Source organism: Dromiciops gliroides, chromosome 6, assembly GCF_019393635.1.
Source record: "Dromiciops gliroides isolate mDroGli1 chromosome 6, mDroGli1.pri, whole genome shotgun sequence".
NCBI lineage: Eukaryota > Metazoa > Chordata > Mammalia > Microbiotheria > Microbiotheriidae > Dromiciops > Dromiciops gliroides.
Genome location: NC_057866.1, coordinates 173,915,733 through 173,927,613, shown reverse-complemented (window position 1 = coordinate 173,927,613; position 11,881 = coordinate 173,915,733). Strand labels below are relative to the sequence as shown.

Sequence of the window (11,881 nt, the reverse complement as noted above, 5' to 3'; positions counted from 1 at the left end):
AGCCAGGGATGTCCATAGTCAGAGAAGAGTATGAAAAGTATTCCACACATTAGAGACAGCCAATGTGGAGTGGAGAGATATTTTTGTGTGTTTGTGGAACTCCCAGAAGGCCAGTCATAATGGGTCAAGGAGTATTTGTTAGGGAGTAAGGTGTAAGAAGACTGGAAGAAAAGGAGTATTTATTGGGGATTAAGGTGCAAGAAGAGGAGCTAAGTTACAAAGGGCTGTGAATGCCAAGCAGAGCATTTTATTTTTGCTTCTGGGGGCAATAGTAAACCATTGGAATTTATTGAGTAGAGGGGTAAGGTAATTAGACATGCATTTTAGTAAAATCACTTTGGCGGTTGAAGGGAAAATAGATTGGACGGGGGATAGACTTGAGGCAGGTATACTTACCATCAGGATATTGAATAATTCATGCATGAGGTGATGACAACCTGTAGTAGAGTAGTCGTAATGTCAGAAGAGAGAAAGGGATCTATTTGAGAGATATTGCAAAAGTAAATTTGATAGGTCTTAGCAATGACATGCATATGAAGGGACAGAGGTAGTGAATAAAGAGTCTGAGGTACTGGGATGATGGAATTGCCATTTAAGTAATAGGGAAGTTAGGAGAGGGATGATTTAGAGAGAAAGATAATGAGTTCTATTTTGGACATGTTGATTTTCAGATGGCTATTGGACATCCAGTTCAAGATGTCTAAAAGGAAGTTGGAGACAGGAAATAAAAGGTTTATGGAGAGATTGGGGGAGGGAAGGAAGATTTGAGAATCATCAGCATAGAGATGGTAGTTGAATCTATGGAAGCTTATGAGATCACCAAGTAAAGCTGTGTAGAAGAAAAGAAGAGAATCCAGTGCAGAACCCTGAGGGTCACCTATGGTAAGAGGTTTTGATCTGGAGGAAGATAAAGCAAAGGGGATAGAAAAGGAGTGATCAGGTAAGAAGGAGGAGAACCAGGTCCCCAAAACCTAAAGGGAAGTGAGTATCAAGAATAGAGTGGGGGGCAGCTAGGTGGTGCAGTGGATAAAGCACCGGCCCTGGATTCAGGAGTACCTGAGTTCAAATCCAGCCTCAGATACTTGACACTTACTAGCTGTGTGACCCTGGGAAAGTCACTTAACCCTCATTGCCCCACAAAAAAAAAAAAAACAAAAAAAAACCAGAAAGAACGAATAGACTGGGGGCATCTAGGTGCTGCAGTGGATAAAGCACTGGCCCTGGATTCAGGAGTAACTGAGTTCAAATCCGACCTTAGACACTTGACACTTACTAGCTGTGTGACCCCAGGCAAATCACTTAACCCCTATTGCCCCACACACAAAAAAAAGAATAGAGTGAACAGCAGTATCAAAGGCTGCAGAGAGAACAAGAAGAATAATTATTAAGAAAGGCTCATGGGGGAAGCTAGGTGGAGCAGTAGATAAAGCACTGACCCTGGATTGAGGATGACTTGAGTTCAAATCCAGCCTCAGACACTTGCCACTTACTAGCTATGTGACCCTGGGCAAGTCACTTAACCCCTTTTGCCACGCAAAAAAAAAAAAAAAGAAAGAAAGAAAGAAAGAAAGAAAGAAAGAAAGAAAGAAAGAAAGAAAGAAAGAAAGAAAGAAAGAAAGAAAGAAAGAAAAAGAAAGGCTCTCATTATAGTTGGAAATGAAGAAATTGTTAGTATTGTTGGAAAGAACAGCTTCAGTGTAATGATAATGTCTAAAGCCAGACTGTAAGGAGTAGAAATAGGAATTTTAAGAGAGAAAGTGGAGGGACATATTATAAATCCATCAAATAAATACTTGAAATACATTCAAATTAAAAGGACATATTTAAGCTTGCATTCTTTTAAGATAGATGTCAAGGGGGGGGGAAGCTAGGTGGTGCAGTGGATAAAGCACCAGCCAAGGATTCAGGAGGTCCTGAGTTCAAATCCAGCCTCAGACACTTGACACTTACTGTGTGACTCTGGGCAAGTCACTTAACCTTCATTGCCTGAAAAAAAAAGATAGCTGTCAAGAATTCAAGATCACATCTGGTCCATGAAAACTCATTATAGAATCATAGAATGAGGGGTAGAAGGGACCTCAAAAACCAGTAGTGATATAACATGATAAATAGCAAGGATGGAAGGATTAAGTAAGATTTTTTTTTTTCAGGATTGGAGAAACATGGATAGTTTTGTAGGCCTTAGTAAATGAGCCAGTAGAGATCGAGAGATTAAAAATAAGTGAAAGAGTAGGGAAAGCAAAGGGAACAATCTTTTGGAAGAGGTAGGATGAAATTGTATCACTTGAAAAAGTAGAGTTATTGGCCACAGTAAGAAGTAAGGCCACTTCTTCATGTGAAACATAGATGGAGGAAAAAGTAGCAGAAGGCACCAGAGTGATAGAAAATGAGGGAAAAGGGGAAATAGTGAGTTCACTGAAAATGGCATGTAATTTTTTCTGTAAACTTGGTAGAGGTAAAGTTCTACATTAAGAGAATGGCGGGGGGGGTGCAGCTAGGTGACACAGTGTATAAAGCACCAGCCCTGGATTCAGGAGGACCTGAGTTCAAATCCAGCCTCAGACACTTGAAACTAGCTGTGTGACCCCGGGCAAGTCACTTAACCCCGCAAAAACAAACAAAAAAAAATGAAAATAGGAGGAGGGAGAGCCATAGGAAATTTAAGAACAAACATCTGTGAAAGAGCTGCTGTAGAAAGCGGTAAGGGATCTAGCTGGTTCTTTGCAATATTGCCTGTTCTGTGTCACTGAAAGCAACATAATTTATGGATGGGGAGCCTGTTTCCCTCTTTATTAGCAATGATCTCAAATTTCCCATGTTGGAAGATTCCCTCACAGGAGTAAGTTGTGCCAATCCCAACTCCAACTTCAGGTTCCTTCAACATGGTTTTTGCTGACCAAAAGGAGTGATAAGGTTTGTTGTATTAAGTGACCATAATAATTAGTTCTTACAATGCATCATAAAGGTAGCAACCTGTTCTTTTTCATTCAATAAGATTTCTTGAAATAAAAAAATACTTTACAAATTAATATATTAACATTCATTTCTTCTATTATCTTATATTCCTAAGTGGTTAGTATCATCTAGTTTTGACTGATTATTAAAATGCTGAAGCAAAGATAAACTTTAGAGATCATCTAATCCAACACTCTTAGTTCTCCTTCTCCATTTTATACATGAGGAAATTGAGGCTTTAAATTTTCTGTCTTACGAAAACACAGGGCTATATAATACTGTAGTTTTGACAGTTCTTGACATTTCAAGACATAAATTATAGTAATATATTTTGAGCTAGAAGGAGACTTAGAAATTTTTCTATGCAATATTTTGAGACTGTAACAGTGTTGCTCCTTTCACTAATACAAATCACAACTTCTATATGACTTAGTCACATGACATCCTTCAAGAGTTGCTATGGTTAAAATATCAGGAATATTGTGACCTGTGACTGTATGATTCAACAGAGAGAGAGGTAAGTTATCTAGTACGAAAATTACCCTTATATTCTATAGATGAGGAAACTATAAGACAGAGGGAAAGTGTATTGTCCAAGGTCACATAGCTAGTAAGTTGCATAAGGGGGATCCAAATCTAAATCCAAATCCAAATCTAGCCCTTTTTCCTCTGCTATTGAACTTACCTCGTAATGAGCCTCTCAACTGAGGTAGGCTAGTCATCAGAAAACGTACAACAATCCATTGCCAGACCAAGATCATATCATACCAGGCTACATATCCCATAGGAATTATCAAACTTTGGACTCCACTGTCCTAGCCATGGAGTCACCTCTAAACCACGATAAGGCATCACAAGATGACTTCTACAGAGTACCCCTCAGGTCCACAAAATGCCATAGAATTAAGGTGCTTTTTCCTCCCATGAAAAAGAGGAAGTTGGGATTAGACTAGTTGATTTCTAAAGTCTTATTCTTTCCATTGACAAAAAAAAAAATCAAAACTATACAAGACACATATAAAACTTAATAGATTTTTTTATGAGTTGCTCTACTGTCCCTTAAAAATAATCATTTTGTGGATGATTTTCAGATGATGATCCTTCAGTTAGGCTACTCCTTGGAAGATAGGCAGATACCAAATTAATACTTGAAATGCTTTCAATTTAGCAGGACATATTTGAGCTTGCATTCCTTTAAGATAGCTGTCAAGAATTCAAGGTCACCTCTTGTCCATGAAAACTCATTGAAGAATCATAGAATGAGTGCGGGAAGGTACCTCAAAAATTCTCTTGTTGGGCAGCTAGGTGGCGCAGTGGATAGAGCACTGGCCCTGGAGTCAGGAGGACCTGAGTTCAAATCCGGCCTCAGACACTTAACACTTACTCACTGTGTGACCCTGGGCAAGTCACTTAACCCCAATTGCCTCACTAAAAAAAAAAGAAAATTCTCTTGTCTAAGCCCTTCTTTTTACTATATGGAATCGGACACACCTGCATGTTAATTAACTTATCTGCAGTCTCAGGGAATAAATGGTCAAAATGAGATTTTAATCCAGGGTTGGATTTTTTTATTCTAAATCCAAGGTTCTTTTTTTTATACCAAAATGCCCCTCAGTGTAGGACATAAATGTAGATATTGTTATGATTTATTGAGAATATATATTTATGTATGTGTAATATTACAAAAAGGAACTTCAGAATTAAAAAACACGATCATGAAGTTTTAGCATTTCAAATAGATTTTGTTTTGTTTTGTTTTGTTTTTTAGCATTTTGTCAGATAATATCAAAAAAGTCATGGTTAATTGTTGAGGGTGTCAGAATTCTTGGCTCAAGAATCTACCTCCAAACTTAGGAAAATATCTTAACTAGATCCTCAGACTCATAGAACACTAGAATTGGAAAGAGAAAGAGGAATAATTTATCTAAACCCTACCTAAATAGTAATCCTCTCTACCAAAATTTTTAGTAGTCCTTACCCAGCCTTTCCTGAAATTCCTCCAGTGAAGGTAAAGCCAATGCCTTCCTAGGTAATAATAAGCTGTTGTTCTCCATGAAACTTTCACTACTTCCTCCATGTTGAAGTGAATCCTTGACTTCTTATTTGCCTGTTTGCCATTCATAATAATTTCTCTCATTCTATTTTTTCCTATTGAAAATAATATCATTTGGATTCAGCTCTCAAGTTTAAAGGCTTTGTTTTCCATTGCCCTGCTTTAGTGGGACACCTTAAGAACTCAATTAATCAGATACTATTGAATAGGCTGAGGGAGCCTAAAGTCTGAGAAGAGGTCTCAGTGGAGTTTACATGTGATGTTTCTGGTTTCTAGAGTATGCTGAGAATATTAATAAGAATATTGTCACATATTACCTCATTTTCAAGAACTTTAATAAGAGAATAGATATGATTTAAGAAATCTTTTTTTTTTCAAGGATCAAACAATCTAATGATCATAGATAACAGGGAAATAGAATTAAAATTTGAAGAAGCCTTAATGGTCAGATATCTAGTTCAACTTGCACTTTGTACAGATGAGGAAAATGAGACCCAGAGACATTAAAGGTCATTAAATGATTTGTTCAAGGTAACACAAGTAGTGAGTGGGAGAGTTAGGACCTATGTTGCTCTGAGAACCAGAAAAGTGAAACAAAGTTTCCAAAATGCTTTTGTGGAAATTTACTGTATATGACTAAGTTTCAGCAGTTACAAGGATAGAATGGCATGTCTAACATGATGCAAAGGAAAGAGGGTTGAATTTGGAGCAGGAATATCTGTGTTCAAATCCTCGTTATGCAATTTACAAGCTATGTGACCTTGGGCAACTCATTTTCCCTCTGGGACACAGTTTCCTCATTGTACTAGATAACAAATCTCCCTATGTTATATCATTATTCAAGTCTATAATCATTCAAGAATCAGATATCAGTTTTCCTTAAAACAAATAGTGCTATGAGTAGCTAAGCAATTTCTTTCTTTCTGCTGTATTAAGTAACTGGATAATTTTATTTAAAAAGTAGCAAGGGGGCAGCTAGGCAGCACAGTGGATAAAGCACTGGCCCTGGATCCAGTAGTACCTGAGTTCAAATCCAGCCTTAGACACTTGCCACTTACTAGCTGTGTGACCCTGGGCAAGTCACTTAAGGCCCACATTGCCCCACAAAAAGAAAGAAAGAAAGAAAGTAGCAAGAGAAATAAAGTTCCAAATTGCAGTCTTCCATTCCTGGGTGATTGGTGCAAAGACAAAATAATTTGATTGCTCCATATACATGGTGCATATTGCTTCTGGGATAAATTATTGATATCACAATGCTTATAATACTAAGAAATATGTTCCTCGCCTTTACTATTCATTTGAAATCTAATTGATTTGTAAAGTTTCTGGATATAAGAAGCTGATGAGGGAAACAAATCATAAAGAAGACCTAGGAGTAGAAGGGAAAGTATATTTCCATCTTAGAAAATGCATACCAATACATATAGTTATTTGTCCTATTATATTTTAAGTAAATACCATTTTTTAACTTTGAAAAAATAACTTGTTATAGTCATTGAGTAAAAAATTATTTAATAAACATAATGAATATTTCTTAAATTAAACTGTCATATTCAGCCTGCATTTTCTTAATCATGGATATCCAATCATTAATATCACTCAGTTTTTTAGACTTTTTTATCTTAAAGAACACTTGGGTGAAATATCTCCATAAGCTACACGTAGGTATAACTATATAATGATAGCTGAACAGTTCAAGCCCATATACATGCCCATATACATAAAAAAGCCAAGGAATATGAAACATTTGATACTGATAGAAGAGGGATGATTAACAAAGTTCAAAGTCATAAGCCAAAGTGCAGGAATGAACTTCTACCCACAGTCTTGAGTGAAAAAAAGATGAGTAAGAAAATAAGCTTAGAGAGGTAGAGGAAAGGAGATATCACTAGATGACAGTGTCAGAATCCCATAAATCTTCATCTCCTAGGGGACACTCACAAATTTATTTCCAAGTTGTTTTAATTTATTAAATATTAATTCATTAAAATGGGCTCCATTCTGCATAGAAATTGAATTTTCTCTTCAAAAGACACTGATGTGCAGCAAGTATAATCTCCCAATGGGGTTATGCTCACAGTAGTTATTCAATTTAAGGCTTCACTGTTCTTCCTAGCAAGTGTCTTCAGTTTCTATGCACCAAAAGGGAATTTTGTTAAGAATCAATTAGTCACAAAAGCATAGAGTTCTGAATACAGCAAGTCCCTAAGTTGCTTAGCAACAACTGGAAGCATGAAGCTTAATTTTGCCTCTGTTAACTCTGAGCTAACTAAAAGCTAGAATTTTCATACTATTAGATTTGTTTAATGTTACTAGTCCATGTCTAGATTAGTTTTCTGTCATCTATGCATATTTTCATGGCTTTTGCTCTAATCTAGTTTGTGAATATTGTTTTCATTCTTAACTAAAAAATCCTCCCAGTAAGTAACAACAATAAGGACACAATTTAGATCATAAAGGAGCTGACCCAATCCTTTAAGCAAAATTAATTCAGTAGCAAAAATATTTTTAAAGTATGCCATTTTTGAAGGATAAATCCACAGCTGGAGAGGATGTACCAAAATAGCATTTTAATGGCTATTTTCACATTATTTCCAGCACAACTGAAAGTTAGAACATTCACAAGAACAGCTGTTCTGTCAAAATGTCCAGCATTCTTGAAGATTAGTGTGAGTTCAGAGGACCATATGATTTGGAGATGATTATCCAACATTACTTTCTTGGCTGTTAGGAGTAAAACTTCCATGAAGATTTTCTTATTTACCTGCTTCTGAATGACAACAGAATGAAGTTACATTTTATTTAGTTTCTACAATAAGAGCATAAAACATCAGGGGGCAGGGGGGCATTTATCAGTCTAATTGGAAATCATTCCATAGAGAAATGTATCTACCTGTAAGTTGGATATATCATAACTGAATTTTTAAGGCATTTCTAATTCCCAGAAGATTTTAGAGATGATTAACAATATGAGCAAAGCTACTATTAATTTTACAACAACCAGTGTGAAAAAATAATAAATTTCTATATTTTGTACAGATTTCTACAAAATATTATTGGACTAATTCCTTAAATTTTATTCTCTGAGTGGTAGAAAAATATCAATGCAATTGAAACTAAATGCATAAATACTGACTGAGATTTTTAGTACTCCATATGTAACTATTTTCTTTAATTTTTAGTATTTTTTCAATCAACATTCTCTCCCTCTTACCCCTTTTACCAACTGAAAAATGAAAGAAAAACAAAACCCTTATTACAAACATGAACAATCAAGCAAAACAGAATTAATAGGTCTTTCAAAATTGTTTTCTTTACAATAATGTTACTGTATAAATTACTCTAGTTCTATTAAATTTGTTTTGCATTAGTTCATGTAAGTTTTCCTAGGTTTCTCTAAAACCATCTACTTCATAATTCTTTCAGCACAATAATATTCCATCATATTCATATACCATAAATTGTTCAGCCATTTTACTATCTATATGGGTATCTTCCCAGATTCCTGTTTTCTGCCGTCAAAGATATATATATATATATTTGTTTTCCTTAGGGCTAATCTTTCCCTTTATCTACCTTCCCCTATTTCTTCCTTTTTGCTTTCTCTTTTCTCTTTCATTTCCCTGTTAAATGAAATGCATTTCTGTACCCAATTTACCCACTCCCCATACCCCTTTCTCCTTGTTTATATAAATTTCTTCTTGTTCACCCTGATTTTGTGGTATAATTTCAGTTAAACTTCATTTCCATTGCCCACTTTTTCAATTATTTTAAGAGTATCAACACTTAATGTAACAACTCTGAGACTTTCTCTCATTAGATTCTGACTATAATCATTGCTTCTTATGGAGTTCATAGGATACAAATGCACCATCTCTGCAAATGAAAATTGTCCTGTTTATTCTTGTGGGTTTTTTTTCCTTTTTTGCTTGTTTGTTGCTCTTGCTGTTGTGTTGTTGCTGTTGCTGCTGCTGTTGTTGGGTTTGGGGGAGTTCTTTGATTTTTAATTTTTCTCTCATTAATCTGCTTTCCCAGTCATTTGTTTATGATAAGATTCCTTACATTATGTATTTATGCCCAAAGAGTTATTAAACTACCTGCACATTGACCCAGTAATACTTCTACTAATTCTATTTCCAAATATTATTAGGGGAAAAGGAAAAGAACCTATATGTTCTAAAATATTTATAGCAGCTCTTTTTGTGGTGGCAAAGAACTGGAAATTGCAGGGATGCCTGTCAATTGGGGCATTGTTAAACCAGTTGTGGTATGTGATGGTGATGGATTACTACTTTGCTGTAAGAAATGATGAGCTTAATGATCTTAGAAAAACATGGATAGACTTAGATGAAATAAAGATCAAAATGAACAGAACCAAGAGAACACTGTATACAGCAATATTGTTTTAAGAACAACTTTGAAAGACTAAGTAATTTTCACTAATATAAATACCCAAATTAACTACAAAGGTCTATGAAAGCAGATGTTATCTGCATCCAGAGAAATAAATGAAAAATAGAAGAATTTATAGAATAAGTTTATGTAAACATGTATATATAGACATATGTATCTATACACAGCATATATATTTATATATTTTATGTATATGCGTTCACCCATCAATCCATCTATACATACATACACACATATTTATACCTAATGGTAGCCATATCTAGGGCAGGGGGCAGGAAAGGAAAAGAAAGTTATATGATAACTTTATTATATTTTAAAAGGAATAGCAAATTGTATATATTTCCAATTTTATGTGCAATGATCTTTTTTCTATTCTACCCTGTTATGTAAATACTTGTATTATTTCTTTAGTTCAGAATAAAACACATAAAAATTATTAACATATATATATATAATTTCATAAAAGAATTGAGTAGGACTCCTTTACTTATTTTTTCAATAGTTTATATAGTATTGATATCAATTATTCCTTAAGGGTTTGGTAGAGTTCATATGTAAATCCATTTATGCCTAATGAATTTTTTAGGACACTCATTTAGAGAGTGTTCCATTTCTTTTCCTAAGGTTGAGTTATTTAAATGTTCTATTTTATCTTCTATTAATCCAATTTATATTTTCATAAATATTCATCTAGTTGATTTAGATCATCAGTTTTTCTGACAAATAATTGGTTCAAATAACTTCTAATTGTTGCTTTCATTTCTTCTTTCTTCAGTGAGCATTAAAAAAAAGAAAAACAACTTATTTTTCCATTTGGCCAATTATGCTTTTTAAGCAATTATTTTCTCCAGTGAGCTTTTGTTCTTCCTTTTCCATTTGAAAAATTCTATTTTTAAGGAGTTATTATCATAAATGAAGTTTTGTATCTCTTTTATCTTTTGATCTTTTTTTTCTTATTTGTTTATTCTTAATATATTTTTTGGTCTCTTTTACAAGCTATTTATTTTCTTTTCATAATTTTCTTTCCTCATCATTCTCCATTTTTTGTCCCAAATTTCCACTGCTACCATTATTTTATTTAGAAAATATTCTTTTAAGCTCTTTGAGGAATACTTTTTTTGGCTTTTGTCCAATTAACTTTTTTCCTCCTTTGGATGCTTTGCTTTTACCTGTTTTGACATCATTATCTTATTCTGAGTTTGTGTCTTAATTTTCCCTTTCACCCTAGAATGACCTTTTTTCCCCCCAATTGACCAAAAGTTATTTATTTCTAACACATTTTTAGAAATTTTATTTTTGATTGGACTTGGATTTGGAGGTGGAGGCTCTCAGGGAAGACAGTAGATGTCTCTTAGAGATTTGTTCCTGTTGATTTTCTTTAGCCTCCTTCATTCTCTTGGCCAAAAGCTTGGCATATTCTGCTGCTTCTTCCTTGTTCTTCTGGGTACACTGCTTCTTCAAAGCAATTCATCTACGTTTGTGCTACAAAATATGGGGAGTCACCAGGTGCTGAATTTTAGGAGCCTTGGTCCTGGGTTTCTTACCTTCCTTGTTGAGAGGCTTTCTCACAACATACTGCCAGACATCATCTTCTTTGGACAAGTTGAAAAGCTTGTGGATTCTGCTAGCTCTTTTGGGCCCAAGGTGATGAAGCACAGTTTTATATGTCAGTCCTGGTATATCTTTCTCACCTTTCTTCACAATAACCAAGTCGAGGACACTCTGATTGGCATCCACAATATAGCCCCTAACAGATTTATGTTTTCTTTCTCCAGTTCTTCCAGGGCAATAGCAAGAATGGCCCTTACTGAGTAGCAGGGAGACAAGTCCGTGAGCCAAAACACCCTGCTTCATGGGAAAGCCTTGTTTGTCATTCCCACCACTGATACGGACCACATAACCCTTCCATTCTTCACCCAGAGCATCAGCAGAAACTTCAGTGGCCATCCGTTTCTCATAAAAGGTCCACAGCTTTCTCTCATCATCAACTTCAATGAATTTCTGACAGCCAGTGGCTGGGAAAGGGATGTTGAGCTTCATTTTTGCACAGCTGCCTGCTCCAGATCTGCCACAGGAAAGAGATCTAAAATGACCTAATAATGATCCAGTTCTGTGTGTGTTTGTGTTTGCTCATTTTCCCCCATCTTCTTTCTTAATTTTAACTGTATGTTAAAGTTCTACTATATTTGGAAGGACAATGGGGGAAAGTGACTATGCCAAGCTTCAGGTGTTTTGACTTCGATTTCTGGCAGTTTGGAATTTTTTGGTGTTTCCAAGGTGATGTGATAACGGGAGATGTGAGGTCACTCTTCTCCCTGTCTGCCCTTTTTTCCTTACTCAGGAAGGGATCCTCCCTGCCCCCTTGAGATCACAAATGATAAAGTTTTTCATGCCCCTGATCCCTCATGACCAAAAATGCTTCTCTTCACCCTTTAACAGTGCCTGAAATGTGGGTGTAAG

The 11,881-nt window shown here is 35.3% G+C and overlaps 1 protein-coding gene across 1 annotated transcript; it reads right to left on the bottom strand.

The window, feature by feature from the left end:
• Nucleotides 1–10,711: 10,711 nt before the first annotated feature.
• LOC122732316 (40S ribosomal protein S6-like) lies at nt 10,712–11,497 on the bottom strand. Its single transcript, XM_043972383.1, is given in 1 exon segment — nt 10,712–11,497. A coding segment is annotated over 1 exon segment (750 nt). The 5' UTR covers nt 11,462–11,497.
• Between the last annotated feature and the right edge of the window lie 384 nt (nt 11,498–11,881).